At 46.1% G+C, this 17,459-nt stretch overlaps 1 protein-coding gene across 12 annotated transcripts in view; it reads right to left on the bottom strand.

The window, feature by feature from the left end:
• KCNH1 (potassium voltage-gated channel subfamily H member 1) overlaps positions 1-17,459 on the bottom strand; it is a 430,930-nt gene that overhangs the window by 116,518 nt on the left and 296,953 nt on the right. For 11 of the 12 annotated variants that reach the window (XM_055583062.1, XM_055583050.1, XM_055583057.1 and 8 more), the window contains exon 9: positions 14,697-14,949. In XM_055583062.1, coding sequence (XP_055439037.1) covers positions 14,697-14,949 — 253 coding nt within the window. Of the gene's footprint in view, positions 1-4,166; positions 4,423-14,696; positions 14,950-17,459 lie in introns of those variants that run through there. The other variant, XM_055583061.1, reaches the window with a different exon arrangement.

The raw sequence follows: 17,459 nt of genomic DNA, 5'->3' as shown, positions 1-17,459 counted from the left end.
TGGAGGCTCTGACAGCACGTTCAGAGCAAAAGCTCCAGCGACTTGAGCTAAACACCTTGTGGCACCCACTGACCTCCCACCAGCCCTGACTGTGGACGTGGGGCCAGGGTCTGCTGAGGAGTCCCAGTGCATCAGGCCAGCAGCCAGCCAGGGACCCTGCTTCAGGCATCCACTACGTACCTCAACCCAAAGCTGCTAAGATCCAGGCTTTCAAGCTAATTCTGGAATACAGAACTCTCCCTCATGCATTTATGGCCATTTCCCTTGCATTGTCTGAGACCATGGAGGAGTGAAGGTAAGCAGAGTTCTGACACCTTGTAAATCTTGCCTCCTGTCTGTAGTGAAACCACAAAACCCTTACTGGAAAAGTTCTTACTGGAAAGAAAAAAAAAAAAGCTGCTGGCAGTCTGTGATCTCTGCTTTGTCTCCTGCAGTTTAGAAATGTAAGAATGTACATCAGAGACAGACAGACAGAGTGGAAAGCTCATCCATTTGCCTTCCCCTCCAGGCCATGAAGATCTGTTACTAGGAATAAAGCCTTAGCTTTAAGTGTCAGATCCTATCAGATTGTGCTGTGGTGTTGGGTGCTTAGCCTGTATGTTTTATTGGATTTCTTTTGCCAGAAAAGAAATCAGGGAATGGAGAGGCTCAGGAGGTCAAGGCTCCAGGGAGAGGTGTGCAGTTCATCCCAATTCTCATAGGGATGTCTCCTTCTAGAAAGGTTGGTCTCATGTTAGATTTTGTAGGAGAGCTCAGAGATGTTCAAGAAATACTTGTTTTCTTTGGAGGTTGGTACAAAGGAGAATAACTGTTCTCTGAAAACCATCTCTGTACTAGAGATGGGACACTGGTGTAGTTCAGCAATATATCTGGTTAATGAAAACCATGCAAGACCCATAACATCATGTACCAGGTGCAACGTGAACTGTCTCTGACTCTCCCTGGCGGTTATTAGATTGTCAGTTCCCAAAGGTGGGGTTACATCTCACTACCCTTTGGCACACAGTTCAATCCAGTTCAACAGTTTGGCCCAACCTACTACAGATCAGGCAGTGTTCCCGGAATTAAGGGAGATAAAACAAAAAGACAGGACATCATCTCTACATTCAAGGGGCTTACAATGTAAGGAGACAAAACTTACATGTGTGAAACGATGAAGTCGAAACAAACAAAAATGTAAAAACAAGATATGTGAGAGGCTGCTCTAGGAAATCAACCTGGAATATTCACTGGGAGGACTGATGCTGAAGCTGAAACTTCAATACTTTGGGAAGAGCCAACTCTTTGGAAAAGACCCTGATGCTGGGAAAGATTGAGGGCAGGAGGAAAAGGGGGTGACAGAGGATGAGATGGTTGGATGGCATCACCAACTCAGCAGACATGAATTTGAGCAAACTCCAGGAGACAGTGAAGGACAGGGAAGCCTGGCATGCTGCAGTGCACAGGGTCACAAAGAGTTGGACATGACTGAGCAACTGATCAACAACAAAAAATCTAGGCAGAACTACTGAGATTTCACGGAGAAAAAGAGAATGGAGCTGGCCTTCTACAGGAAGGCAAGGGAATTTAGACACACGAAAGAGACGGATAATCCCCCCAAACAGCAGGGGGAAACTGGATGGTTGGGAATGAAGAGAGTTGGTCTGGGCTCTGCTTCCTTTCTGTAACGGCTCAGTTTCTTGGCGGTGTTATCTACACTGTCTCCACATTCTCACTGTTGAAGGGGAATGATTGGTGCCTATTCCTGACGGTTCCTGCCTGGAAGGCAGCTCCAGGGGCACCACACTCCTGGCCTCTGTTGTGCCCTCATCTGATTGATGAGTTTGGAAGGAAACCCTGCCTGTGTGCAGGCCAGCCCCTTCTCTGTCCTGGGGATCTGCCTGTTGGAAGCTTATCCTCTCTTGTCTCTCTGGTGGTCCCTTCTGCCACCAGAACAGAGCTACAGGACAGAGCCTCCCAAGTGTAGGCTTGTGCTGGTCAGCAACACAAGGGTGGGTCTAATCCTGGCTCTTAATATTGGGAAGCCTTCTTGGATGCAAATATAATGCATATTCTCCAATATCAGCTTTATCACAAAAGTGAAAGGTGATATTTTGACTGGTACCCATTGTACTTATTGTCTCTCTCTTGGTTCAGAACTCCAGGAGAGATGAATACAAATTATGAAGCACCCCTGAACCAACACCCACCTCTCTTCATTTCTCAAGCTCCTCTAATCTTGCTTCTGCCCATACTCTCAACACTACTCACAGTAGTCAATAACCTCCTGATAACAGCCTAAAAGATATTTTTCAGTCCTCAACACATTACAGCTTTTTGAGTCTAAGATATATTTAGGCTGTTTGGCATGCTTTATCTCTGAAATCAGAACATATTTTACAATCAATGATCTGTCACAGTTTAACTGGCAGCAATGTTCCTCGGTGGGCCTTAGGATATTGGTGCGTCTTTGTCATCCACAGCATCCGCTAGACAACGGAAACGTGCTTCTGAAGCACTTGAAAATGCCCTTTTCTGCCCCTCCTTGGCTTCGGTGACACCCCACTCCCCTGGTCTCTCACCCTCTGCTGGTGGTCCATTTCAGGCTCCTACCTGTGACCCATATTAAACAGTGTCCTTTGGGGCTCTGCTTGAGACCTGGTTGCTTTTTACCTTCCCCTCTCTCTCCAGGTTTTCTCAGCCTCTTCTCTGGCTTCAGTTGCCATCAGGATCACAATGATCCCCAAGTTTATATTTTAAATTTATTTATTTTAATTGGAGACTAATTACTTTACAATATTGTATTGGTTCTGCCACATATCAACATGAATCTGCCATGGGCATACACATGTTCCTCATCCTGAACCCCCCTCCCACTTCCCTCCCCGTACCATCCCTCTGGGTCATCCCAGTGCACCAGCCCCAAGGACCCTGTATTGAACCTGGACTTGTGATTCGTTTCTTATATGATATTATACATGTTTCCATGACATTCCCCCAAATCATCCCACCCTCTCCCTCTCCCACAGAGTCCAAAAGACTGTTCTATACATCTGTGTCTCTTTTGCTGTCTCGCATACAGGGTTGTCGTTACCATCTTTCTAAATTCCATATATATGCGTTAGTATACTGTATTGGTGTTTTTCTTTCTGGCTTACTTCACTCTGTATAATAGGCTCCAGTTTCATCCACCTCATTAGAACTGATTCAAATGTATTCTTTTTAATGGCTGAGTAATACTCCATTGTGTACCTCGAGTTTTGATCTCTCTTCTGAGTCCAGCATTACCCATCGGTTACTTGAACTTAGCTCAAACCCACAGACCCAAAACTGGAACTCATCCTGCTCCCAGGAAGACCTGCACATCCTCAAGTGAGTGTCCCCTTCCCTGTGAAAGTGGTCCAAGTCATGCCAGACCCCACCCTCTTGCTTGTCTCTATATTCAATAAATGACCACGCTCTGACCATTTTAATCTATCGTGTATCTCTTGGATCTGTTTACTGTTCTCCATCCTGTGAAGCCAGCTCAGGCCTCTCTCATCTCTCAGCATCCTCCTCACCAGGCTCCTTGCCTGCTTTCCTTTCTCTTCACAGCAGCCAGGATGATCTTTTTAAACACAGATCAATTCTGTCACTCTTCTCCTTTAAAGTCTTTGTGGATGCTGCCCTTGTGCCAGGGAACACTCTCTCTTAATCTCCCATCCTAGTCCCCTACCTACTTCTCTGCTGCACCTAGTGGAATTCAGTTTGCCATGGAAGTCTCAGTTCAGATGCCACCTCTGTCAGGAAGCCTTCCTTGATTTCTCCTGGCTGGGCTGAATTAGATGCCTGTCTTATAAGCTCCCATAGCATCCTGTTCTTTGACCTATTATAACTCTTGGCATTCTATTAAATAACAGAAGTGAAACTGCATATTCACTTGTCTGTTTTCCTGGTGAGACTTAAGCACTACAGCTGGTTTATGAAATGAACAAATCAATATATGAAAAGATGGGTCTGAGTGGAATAGTATACAGTGGGCCAGGATCTGAAAGACTGAGAATGCCCTAGGATGGATGACTTTGAGGACAGGACTGGTCCCCAGTCCAAGTATCCTCAGGTGGCTATGTTGTCAGCCTGACTCTAGAAGGAATTTGCTGACCTTCTCAGAAACACACCCATAATTCACTCTGATCCAGCTTAATGCTGAGCTGAAAATTTATGGACAGATCTAAAAAGAAGAAATAAAAATGATGGATGTTAGAAATTATCCTATGATATAACTGCTTTCCTTAAAGAAATTAAAATCTCATCCAAATATGGGTCACTGGCCTTCCTAGTGGAGACTCTACTTTTCTCAAACAACATTGGCATCACTCTCTGAATGAGGGCACCACACACAAATGGTTACATTAAACCAATGGCTTGGAAATACCACGACAGTTCTCCTTCTGTTCTTCACAACTGCAATTAGATAAAATTAAATTAGCCGAATGTTTCTCCACTAAGTAAACAGATCACAAATCTTCCACTGAAAGCAGGTGATGATTTTCTAAGATTGCTACAGATAACAATTCAAAATTGACTTGATTTCCCTCCTTTTGTTTATACAGTATGTATGCATTGTAGAAAATAATTGAAATATATTGAAAAACAGAAAATATGGGCTCTATGCTTTTGGCCAATAGAAAAGCATGCAGAAAGCTTCAGTTGACATTTTGGTACACGCTCCATCTTTCTTCCACTCATATGCATTTTTATGTAACCTAAGGTCACTACATATATACTTACATATTCTGTTTTTCGGCCCCACCCCCTCCCCCCCCCGCCCAGTTAAAATTTGAAACATTTTGCATTCCAATAAAACTTCTTATATCATCATCATCATAACAATTGTCCTTGATTTACCATAATTTTTTGAAACCAATCCTCTCTGTCTGGGCTCTACAGTTATGAGAATTTCCTTTAGAAAGCTCTATTAACTCTCCTAAATATCAGTGTCTTCACTGGGACTACAGGGACTACAAACCAATCTTTTAAATTGCTTAAGCAAAAACAGCATTAGGAGCAAGAACCTGGTCGTCCTCCCCACCCTCACTCAATGCATACATTACCGGATACAAATGGTTCTGCATTTCTGAAGTTCTGTTCACACTATGGCTCCTGGCTAGGAGTGCGGATTTAATATAATTGCTTCGGCTGATGGAACAGCTATATGAATATTAATGTTGGTTGAAGTGTTTAGAGAGACACTTAAACAAAGCTTCCTCCCTTTGTGCTGAGCACGAGCAAGAGGTATTATTATATGGTTCACAGCAGCAGTGGTCACGCAGCCACTTAGCAAGCTCCCAGGGGAATGTGGAGGAACATCGCAGAAGACGGCGCTGCAGGAAGCGGGGCGGGGGGGGGGGGTCTCCCCTCAACCCCTCAGAAGGGAAACGTCTCTAAAGGATTTAGCTTCTCTGTCTCTAATACAACTAGGATTTACACAAAGTTATTGCTGCTTTTTCAACTTTTGTTAGATAAGCCAGTCTACCTTTGTCGTCTAGTGGTTCTCTTTTCCAAGAACTGTTTGAAGGAGGAGTTGGGAGGACCTACTATTGGATCAAGAGATAACAAAAGAAATGCTGTCAAGATTTCTTTTGAAAAATAAAATGTTATTTTTTTTCAGGTTGCATCCTAATAACTGAAAGGATATGTGAAACTTGGAGCAATGCTTTCTCAGGATCTACTTAAAATTTAAAAAAAAAATTTTTCCTGATTTTGAAAGTAGCATACATTCTTTTAAAGAATACTTGAAAGACAAATATAAAAAAGAAAATCAAATTCCCTGGCACCTCAAGACCAAAGTCACCAACTATAACATGGTGATGAAGCTGTTGGTAGACTTTTATCTATGAATGTTTCTTCCCACATAGCTGAGGTCACATTACATTAAAGAAGTGTATTTTATTAATTTACTTATCATAGGAGCTTCTAATATCATTTAAAATTCCTTGTGAGCATTTTGAATGACTACACTCTCATTTCGTTTAAAATGCTCTGAAATACTTGGTCATTCAGACAAGCATCCATATATTCTCTCTGCACCTATCTTCCCCTTGATTTCCTATTCCTTCCTCTGAATCCTATATCTGTCTTGAGCCCTGGTTTCTTTTCCCAGTTCTAGACGCACCTTTCTGAATAGCTGTGGAATACTCCACTTGGATACTCAACTGCCCTTTAAATGCAACAAGTCAAAACCAAGCTTGTCACGTTCCCTTGCACCACCCCTTCCTCCTGATTGGCTACTTCTGTTGCTGGTGCCTCCATCTCCTCACCCACCTGGACATCAGTCACCTCTCTCACCTCCCCGTATCTGCTCCTCACATCCTATCATTTATGGCCCTTCAGACTCTCCTCCCAGAAGGTCTCTGCCACCTGTCTCTTGCATGCCAAATTCAGTAAATACAGGATACCCAGTTAAATCTGAGTTTCAGAAAAATGGATACATTTTTAGCATATATATATATATATATATATATATCAGTTCAGTCGCTCAGTCATGTCCCACTCTTTGCAACCCCATGAACCACAACACGCCAGGCCTCCCTGTCCATCACCAACTCCCAGAGTTTACCCAAACTCATGTCCATTGAGTCAGTGATGCCATCTAACCATCTCATCCTCTGTCGTCCCCTTCTCCTCCTGCCTTCAATCTTTCCCAACATCAGGGTCTTTTCCAAGGAGTCAGCCCCTCACATCAGGTGGCCAAATACTGGAGTTTCAGCTTCAACATCAGTCCTTGCAATGAACACCCAGGACTGGTCTCCTTTAGGATGGACTGGTTGGATCTCCTTGCAGTCCAAGGGACTCTCAAGAGTCTTCTCCAACACCACAGTTCAAAAGCATCAGCTCTCCGGTGCTCAGCTTTCTTTATAGTCCAACTCTCACATCCATACACGACTACTGGAAAAACCATAGCCTTGACCAGATGGACCTTTGCTGACAAAGTAATGTCTCTGCTTTTTAATATGATATATATATATATATATATATATATATATATATATATATATAGCCCATTCAAAATTTCGGAAATATTTAAGCTAAAAATTATTCTTTGTTTATATGAAATTCAAATTTAACCAGATGTTCCTGTTTTATTTGGCAGCCCAAATCCTGTCTCAGTTTCTCCTGCCCACACCTTAACACCTTTCATCCATATTATAAGCCATAAGTCACTGAATAACCTCCTTGTCTCTATGTCAAATTCATTAATTTTTGCAAATCGCAGCTTTAATGGTATCGCACTTTACTCACCACCCTTGGCGGTTTCCCACTGCTAGTCCCTCAGGCTCCCATTTAGAAACATCAGCAGGCTAGCGCACAGCTGCCTCTCCAGCCCATGTCCCACTGCTGCGTCTCAGGTCCAGGGCAAGTGCTGGTCTCCTGGTTACAGATCACCCTACACTCTGCGTTCCCTGGCCTCTCTCACACGGTTCTCTCCATCTACGATACCCTACCTCACATGACCAAATCCCGACTCCACCTTCACAAAGCCATCACCCTATGCTCAGCCTTCACCTCCTTGTACACAGATTATGAGTAAGCTTATACCATCATTTTGGCAGGTCAGAAATAGTTGAAAATCAGCAATTTCACATGGTTTTGGCTAGTGTAATATAAGATCTCCTCTCTGGTGCTTCCCTGCCTTACCATCTTCCCCATGTTCATTTCTTCAGCCCATTCCACAAAGAAAGAATATCAAGCAGTGACTGCCTACAGCAATGTTTCTCAAGCACAGTCCTCTGTCCACCACAACATGTGACACGGAACCAGTCCATGGAAGTGGGGCAGGGAGGGGGCGGCTGTTAACAATGCAGATGCCAAGGCTCCACCCTGGAGCTGCAGAATCAGAATCTGCAGGAGGGCCTGGGGATCTGCATTGTGATCAAGCTTTCCAACTGAGACATCCACTCACTAAAGCAGAGGACCACTGCGCTGCACAGAATGCCTTCTCCATCTACTCACACTGGTCCCTGAATATGCCATAGGGTTCCTACCTCTAACGACCCTAGAGACTCTTGAGGATCCTTCCAAGCCCAGGTCAGTTTCTCTCTCTTCCATAAACATTTCCCTGTTCACACAAGGAAGTCTAGAGAAAGAAGTACTGTGTCACTTGTCACTAATCATGCGTTTTTCTTCCCAAAGGGAACAGAACATTCATCCACGATAAGGACTTTTCTCTACACCCCCACCCATCCCGAAGAGACCAACAGCAAGTTAGGCTGTGACAGCTGCTAAATAAATAATGCTACACTAATGTCCATCCAAGGCCAACAGACCCAAAGAAACCAACTCTCTTAGCAAAGATGAAAGTACCTTCCAAATTAGGAACTGGGAGAAGGGAGTATTTTATTAAGAAAAAGAAAAAAAAGATTTCACCTGTGAACAAGCATTTACAACTTTATGCATACGTTTAAGGAGAATGTCCATGTCAGTCCTAGTTCAACAATGACAGAACTGCAAGGAGAAGGTTCACCCAGACTTACCTGTGCCAGGGCCTGCCCATCCACCTCCCCCCGGCTGCTCCCTTCCTAAGGCAGACTCTGGCCCATCCACAAGTCAGAAGTGCCTCCTCTAGTTGAGAGCCACGGCTAGATCTATTCCAAAAAGTCACTGGACTCAACAGAATAAACACATCATCTTTCCTCCTTCTCCCCACTCTGACTCTATTGTTTGTCAGTTGGTACTGGAAACTATGCTCTCTCCTCACCTCCCATCTCCTGGAGGTCCTTCCCCTCCTGTTCTTTCTGGCACTTCTTCCCCATCTCCTTTCCATCACTTTACTCAGGTCCTTGTGATTTCTCACCTGAGCCTCCTGACTAGCCTCCATGTCTCTGTATTTGTGGAAACCAAATCTTCACATCTTTTGCATGTTTAAAACCCTCTATGGGCCCCTTATCCCTTCAAGATGAAGTCCAGATCCTTATTCTGGACCATAGGGCCCTTCATAGTCCTGCCTTTCAGTTCAGTTCAGCTCAGTTCAGCAAACAGCCCCCAGTGCCTTCCATGTGCTGGGCCAGGCCAGACATCTAAAACCAAAGGACTCAGCTCACAGGTGACAGAGGAGTAAATGTGCAGTTGACGCAGTGTGACGGACTTAGCAGACCACAGGAGGCCTTGGAGACTCAACCACGCAGCAGCAGCTCCTGCAGGGAGTTAGTGAAGGACCAGGGCTACAGTTACATCTCCAGTTCCACGTCCAGGGCTCTTGCCACTATTCAATGTAGGCTGGCAACCAAGATGTCTGTCTTGCCCAATATGATGAACCAAAACACAACAAAAACAGAAGACATGAGATGATCCATGACTAAAATACGAATTAGGTACTAAAATGCAAGCCCCATAACAGTTACTACAGAGATGCTAAATCACAGTGAAACAGAAACATTTAAATATTGCACATATAAGATGGAAACAGAGAGATGGATCACACTCAAGCTTAGCCCTGATGAAACCTCATCACTCACTTATGTTGGTCAAGTAACACAGAACTGAGATAACAACTTACTTGCAGATGCTAAGAGTGCCACTTGGGCAGGGATGACATGAGTAGTTTTTATTCTGATATCTATTTGAACTGTGGTGTTGGAGAAGACTATTTAGAGTCCCTTGGACCACAAGGAGATCCAACCAGTCCATTCTAAAGGAGATCAGCCCTGGGTGTTCTTCGGAAGGAATGATGCTAAAGCTGAAACTCCAGTACTTTGGCCACCTCATGGGAAGAGTTGACTCATTGGAAAAGACCCTGATGCTGAGAGGGATTGGGGGCAGGAGGAGAAGGGGATGACAGAGGATGAGATGGCTGGATGGCATCACCGACTCGATGGACGTGAGTTTGAGTGAACTCCGGGAGTTGGTGATGGACAGGGAGGCCTGGGTGTGCTGTGATTCATGGGGTCGCAAAAAGTCAGACACGACTGAGCAACTGAACTGAACTGAACTGAACTGATGAAAAACTTAAAGGAGGTTACTTTAAAAATCTAATGAATAAAACACACAGGCTAAAGACTTGAATTCATTTCAAAGAGCCAAGAAACTAAATTGGAGAAGCCATGAAGTGATTTCTAAGAGAATTCCAAAAGGAGATTAGGAGGATATCATTTCAAAAATCAGGCAGAGAACCTCACAGGGAAAGGAGAACACAAGAGATCATCTAGTATGTTCTCTGTCCTTGGGGGACATCATGGTTTTCAATCCAAGAGAGATGCTCTCTATGTCTGCAGGACCATGTTTTTAAACTGCAGGCTGACAGCAGGTCAAGACAGCAATTGAGTGGGTCATGACTGTCAATTTCTTTCTAAATGAAAGAGAATAGAATCTAGTAGAAAATACGAGGTTGCATCTCACACAGCAGCATTAAGTACTGGGCTCATGTATAACTGTGTCTGTGCACATGGGTATGTCAGTTCACAGTACAATATACACTGAGTTGCAGTCAAGAAAGCTTGACAAACACTCTTCTAGAAAACTTCTATCAGAGAGGGTTTTATTTTTAATACATAGGAAACACATTCAGTTATGAATCCTGACCCTTTTCCTTGTTCTTGGAGTCTGTGCTAAAATTAAACAGAGAATGGGGGTGGAATATCAGAACTGGAAGGAGGAAGCAAATTAGCAGAGTGTAAATGAAAGAACTGATAACAAGAGGCCAGAGACCAAAGGAATGAGATGGATGAGTTCTGGGTTTTTTCTGAAAGCCTCCTGCTTTATGGCAACTAAGGATTCCTTGGCTATTCTCCGTGGAGCACTGGATACACAGTAGTTTCTCAATAGTTACATATCCCATAACCTTCAAGAAGCACCTGTATTCTGTCTATGGCAACAGGTACCAAGCAGTATGATCGGTGTCTTTTTAATAATGTCCGTCTCTACCATGCGCAACAGCTCCTTGAAGGCTGGACTGGCATTTGGTCCACTGCTTCATCCCCACCTCTATGACAGTTGACTCAGTAAATTTCAAGTGGACTGAAGTAAAAGGCATCGAAGGACCATAAAGCTCTAGTTCTAATATCTGCTGGATGCAGAACCCTCTTCGCAAGAACAAACTGATTTCAGTCCATTGGGCATAGGATATTCTAATTTGAGAAAAACAACAGTAACAACAAGACTCTGAAGTTTCCAGGGAGAAAACTGCTTGGACTCTCATATCTCTCGGCCCAGAGGCTGAGTTCATGCAAAGGACTTGTGCCATCCTTTTATAGAGTAAGAGTGTCTTGAAATGTCAAAGATTCTTTAGGAGGTCAAGCTAGGACCTACTCTTTGGACTCAGTCTGGCTCCTGAAGATACCTGCTTTTTCCAGTCTGGACAGCCTGAGGGAAACCACCACGTTGAATCTGAAGCTGCTAAGCTATTTCAGAGGTCTTATCCACATTGCCAGCTGGAGCTGGCAGGATGCCCAAGAGGGCCCAAGGCAGAGGGCTGGACCCGGAGAAGCAGTCAGTTGACCAAGGAAGTCAACAATGAACCAAATCTGGTTGTGTGTGTATGCTCAGCTGCGTCTGACTCTTTGTAGCCCCATGGATTGTAGTCCACCAGGCTCCTTTGTCCATGGAATTCTTCAGCGAGAATACTGGAACGGGCTGCCATTTCCCATTCCAGGGGATCTTCCCAACCCAGGGATTGAATCCATGTCTCTTATGTCTCCTGCATTGGCAGGTAGATTCTTTACCCCTGTGCATCTGGGAAGCCCAAGCTCTGGTTGCTTCCCCAAAAGAGGTCCAGGCTGAGGGGATATGAGATGGAGCTGGGAAGTAACCTTTTGCCTTCCTCACTCTCTGCAGCTCTTCCTACCTCCATGCCTAGGTGGCCAAATCCAACCCCTAATAGTGCAGCGGTTTAGCTTGGGGTGGGGGTGAGGGCTGATTAGGAAGCCCTGAGTATGAGTGTATAAGGGGGGTGGTACTGGTCTGAGGCTACACTCCTCGGAAATGCATATGGGAAGTTATCAGGGAGGGAAATGGGTGAAAGACACCCTACACCAAATGATCAACTCAAATTCAAATTCAAGAGAGAGCCCACTAGTTGCTAGTTACCCTTCTTCTCAGCTAGGCAAATGTCCAGAGAGTTATCACTGAAGGAAAGTCCTCTTTACTGGGGACACTGATTAGTATTAAAGGTAGAGATAAATGTCTTCCCTGCAGCAATACTAAAGCAATGGTTTAACCCTTTGTGGACTGGTTGGATCTCCAAGGGACTCTCAAGAGTCTTCTCCAACACCACAGTTCAAAAGCATCAATTCTTCGGCACTCAGCTTTCTTCACAGTCCAACTCTCACTTCCATACATGACCACTGGAAAAACCATAGCCTTGACTAGATGGACCTTTGTTGGCCAGTCCATTCTGAAGGAGATCAGCCCTGGGATTTCTTTGGAAGGAATGATGCTAAGGCTGAAACTCCAGTACTTTGGCCACCTCATGTGAAGAGTTGACTCATTGGAAAGGACTCTGATGCTGGGAGGGATTGGGGGCAGGAAGAGAAGGGGATGACAGAGGATGAGATGGCTGGATGGCATCACTGACTCAATGGACATGAGTCTGAGTGAACTCTGGAAGTTGGTGATGGACAGGGAGGCCTGGCGTGCTGCGATTCATGGGGTCGCAAAGAGTCAGACACGACTGAGCGACTGGACTGAACTGAACTGAACCCTTGGTGTGTGCTGTTCCTTATGCACAATCAAATCTGACATCTCTGTCAATGAGGAAGGTAAGGGACAGAACAACTCTGCAGAGTTCAGTGGGTACTGCTGCTGCTAAGTCGCTTCAGTCGTGTCCGACTCTGTGCGACTCCAGAGACGGCAGCCTACTAGGCTCCTCTGTCCCTGGGTTTCTCCAGGCAAGAACACTGGAGTGGGTTGCCATTTCCTTCTCCAATGCATGAAAAGTGAGAAGTGAAAGTGAAGTCGCTCAGTCGTGCCCGACTCTTAGTGACCCTATGGACTGCAGCCTACCAGGCTCCTCCATCCATGGGATTTTCCAGGAAAGAGTACTGGAATGGGTTGCCGTACTAAGAATCCAAAATTGACTTGAACGAAGTTTCAGCCTCCATCCCCTGCTGAATCTCTATCTCAGTCTCCCTCCCACCATCTGCCAGCATATGCTAAAGGAATACCGAGCATCTTTGGGTTACCCTGAGTGGAATGTAATTAAGAGGGCAAGTTGACTCAGAGCCAGGGGAGAAAAGAGGCTGGATAGCATATACTCCCAAATCAAGCAGAAACAAAGTTCAGGCTTTAAGGAAAAATACTATCTATGTCTGGATACTTAGTTTGAATCTCAACTCAAATTCAGTGTAACAATCTCTCCCTGTCTCAGTTTCCTAAGAAAGCACACCCAAAGATTAAAAAAAAAAAAAAGTCCACAATGTGTACCAGTGTCTGGCAAACTGAATGAGCCAGCAAACCACATATGTTACCATCAGGACTGCAGTATTGCTCCGTGGATCAGAGCCGAGGTTCGAGAGTTTGAGGCACTCCAAGATGCCGACTCCATGGACCTCATCAACCCTGAGGTCCTAGGAAACTTCTCCAACCTCTCTGAGCTTTCATTGTCTCACCTACACAATGGTGATAATAAAATCACTTTGTAGGGTTACTGTAAAGATGAACTGAGGATCCGTATGTGAAACGCCTGGTACAGAATAGATGACCATACATGGTGGGTATTACTGTGGTGAGAGAGGCAGATATGCCCCCTAAAGAGGGGTTCTGCAGCTGCCACCAGCAACCGGATGAGTCTCTCCAAGGCCACGGATGCTCAAGCACCAAATACGCACGTGTTCCCCCATGCCCCTGCTCCCCCGACACACTCCCTATCACAGTGCACGGCACACCAGCAGTCCTCATCCATCGACTTCCTTCTCCCCCACAGCCAAGCCACCATCAGGAGCTGTTGATTCTATTTCTTAAATATGTCAACTCCACTTGCTCCTCTGTATCTGCCCAGCACAAGTAACAGTTTAGGGCACCACCAGTTTGCCCCTAGATAACAAGTCTCCAGCTTCATCTCTCTACTCCCCGCCTTCCCTCTTCAATTAACTCGGCAACTACAATCATCTTTCTAAAGTGCAGATCTGATCATGCCTTTCTCTCGCTTGAAGCCCTTCATGGCTCCTCAGTATAACATCCCAGTCCTTAATCTGGCTTCCAGAGCCTGACACAATCTGCCTAGAGCTCAGCTCCCTTCCTGACCTCACCTCTCACCATGCCCCTCCTTGCTGTGTGTGTTCCAAGCCATTCTGAGTACTGACGGTTGTACAAATGAATCATGCTTGCTGTCTCTCTGTAGTGATTTCACGCATGCCTTCCCCTCTGCTTAGACTACTCCTGTGTCCCTTCTCTTTTCTGTGTTAACTCATGCTCAATTTTTAGCTTTCAACTTAGGTGTCATTTCTTCCAGGAAGCCACCCCCAATACTTGAATCCTAGGCAGGTGTCCCTGCCATTATATTCAAATGTCTGCTTATTGTTCCTCCCCCAGCAGAGCTCCTGGAGGACAAAAAAATCATTTTTGTCATTGAAGGATCCTGAGTGCTTCAAACATCACCTGACACAAGACAGGCACTCAGACATGTGTTTGTTGGATAGATGCCTGGATGCTAACCACTGGGCCAGCCCTGTGAAGCCATCTCTGGTTGAAGGAGGCAGCAAAGCCAAGCCGCCAGGAAGCCTCCACCCAGCAAAGGCAGTACCTACCTAGAATGGCCACCACCTCGTCATCCTGGATCACCTCCAGGGAGCCGGAGACCACGAAGCACAGGCTGTCGACGCTCTCCCCCGCGTGGTAGATGAGGTCCCCGGGGGCGCAGTGCACCGTCTGGAACTCCATGGCCAGTGCCCGCAGGCAGCCGTCACTGGCCAGCCGGAAGGCCGGGTGCTCCTTGAAGACCTTGCGGTTCAGGTGCACGCAGATGTCCGCTCTCATGTCCTTGGGGCAGATCTGCAGGACCTGGCCAAGCACGGGAAGAAAACACGTCAGGATCCGTGCGGTGGCCTCCAGCTCGCTGCTCTCTCAGCTCCCCAGGGGCCAAAGCGACACCCACTAGACTAGACCACACTCTTCAAGGCACCAGTGGACAAGACAGCCACAGTCCCTGTGGGAGAGAGACAGGGGCCCCCAAATCTGTGCTAAATGCTCAGGTCAGGGACTTGAGAGTCAAGGGGCTGGGAGTACGTGAGACCCTCTGGAAATCCAGGAACGGCTCCCTGAGTAGGTGACAAACACAGTGACATCTGCGTAATGTGTCAGAGGGAGCCCTATAAAAGAACATTCCAGCAGAGTCGCAAAGGCTGTGAGAGGACCTGAGCAACAGCCCATGTGAATGAGGGGAAAGCTGGGGGTGCGAGAGGGGCTTACAGGAGGATGACAAGCTTGAGAGGATGTGGAGACTTATATTATGAAAAGACTTTGATTTTGATGCTGAGTGGGATGGGGACACATTGGGAGACTCTGAGCAGGGGAGGGATGGGGAGCCTCTATATTTTAAGAGGATTGTGGCAGCTTCAGAGTGGAATTAGTGGGCCCTGACTGTCGGATGGCAGGAGTGGAGCCCAGGAGTTGGGTTAGCCCACTCCTGCAGGGCTCCGGGAAGCGGGCAGGGGACTCGGACTGGGATGCTGCCAGGGGAGCCAGGGAGAAGTAATCAAATCCTGAACATATTTTGAAGATACAGCTGCCATGGTCTGCTGATGGACTGAAGGTGGACTGATTTGAAGAGAGATATGAAGTGATATTTACTGAGCACTTCCTTAGGCGTTACTAAGCACTTTGGAGTCATTCATTCATTCCATACTTAGCTACTGAACACCTTAGTGTATGCCAGGGATCATTCTAGGCTCTGAGGATGTAGGCAGCAAACAGAACGCCCTGCCTTTGTGTGACTTACTAGTAGGAGGGGACAAATAAAAAGCAAAAGGAGTAAAATTCAGCAGTAAGTGCTGAGGAGAACGATGGAGAAGGACAGTAGAAGGAAAGTCAGGAGAGGTGTGATCTTACGTTTTCAAGTCTTACAGACACCAGCTAATTGAATCCTCACATAAGTTCTGGCGTTAAGTGCTATTGTGGTACCATTTCACAGATGAGAAAACTGAGGCCCGGGGATGATCAATAGCTTGCCCAAAGTTGCACAACCAGGAAATGGCAGAGCTGGATTCTCTGACTAGGCAGGCTCACTCCAGAGCCCAGTTTAGATACCAAGCACTTCCTATATGATACACCTGCCCAAAACCAAAGGGCTTGCACTTTGGCTCTCAAGGAACTCAAGGCAAACTGGGAACTGTAAGAGGCCATGTGGGTCTCACCTCCCAAATAAATAAAAATTTCTCAGTCTTTCCTATGGGGAGAAAAACTTCTCTGGACTAAATTTTTGCAAGAAACCATTCATGGCCCCCTTACGTAGCAAGCATGAAGTAATGCAAGGGGACACCTCCAAGTGGACTTTTCCTGAGAAAGCAGGAGTGTTCCTAAAATAACCCTTTCTCTCATCCTAGCCTGTGAACAAAACTGGGGGCATAACATCAAATGTGCTCAGTGAAGACATCTCCTGGCGGTACTGGTCACTTCCCCACCCTTGCTCCTCCACCTCAGCATAAACCACCTGCCCGTGCTCCTGGTGCTCACCTCCACATCCCGAAGTCCCACACCCTCTTTCAAACCCAACTTCAACCTCCCCTTGTCCAGAACAGTGCTGCTCCACCCACCCGCTCTGCACGCCCTGAGCTCTGCTTTGGAAAGAGGGGGCCCAACACTTGGAATCTCAGTTCCTCCCTCTCTTCACTGCGCTACACTTCAGTTTCTCTTTTTTCCTCTTTATTTTTTTAATCTATTTTTTAACTGGAGGAAAATTGCTTTACAATGTTGAGTTAGTTTCTGCTGCGTGTATCATGTCCAAGTCTTTGTGACCCTGTGGACTGTAGCCCACCAGGCTCCTCTGTCCATGGGATTCTCCAGGCCAGAATACTAGAGTGGGTTGCCATACCCTCCTCCAGGGGGTTTTCCAAACCCAGGGATCAAACTCACATCTCTTATGTCTCCTGCATTGGCAGGCCGGTTCTTTACCACTAGCACCGCCTGGGAAGCCCGTTTCTTCTGTACAACAATGCAAATCAGCCTAATTGTAAGTACATTCCCCTCCCTGGTGAGTCTCCCTCCCCTCCCTGGATCCCACACCTCTAGATCATCACAGAGAGCTAGGCTGGGCTCCCTGTGTTGTTTCTGCTGTTAAAAAATTTTAAAAAAGCACACTGCTAACATTGGGTTTCCTTGGTGGCTCAGTTGGTAAAGACTCTGTCTGCAATGCAGGAGACCTGGGTTCGATCCCTGGGTCAGGAGGATCCCCTGGAAAACGGAATGGCAACCCATTTCAGTATTCTTGCCTGGAGAATTCCATGGACAGAGGAGTCTGGTGGGCTATAGTCCATGGGGTCTTAAAGAGTCGGACATGACTGAGTGACTAACAC

The sequence above is a fragment of the Bubalus kerabau genome, chromosome 5 (assembly GCF_029407905.1).
Source record: "Bubalus kerabau isolate K-KA32 ecotype Philippines breed swamp buffalo chromosome 5, PCC_UOA_SB_1v2, whole genome shotgun sequence".
Classification (NCBI taxonomy): Eukaryota; Metazoa; Chordata; class Mammalia; order Artiodactyla; family Bovidae; genus Bubalus; species Bubalus kerabau.
This window is presented reverse-complemented; position numbering and strand designations above follow the sequence as displayed.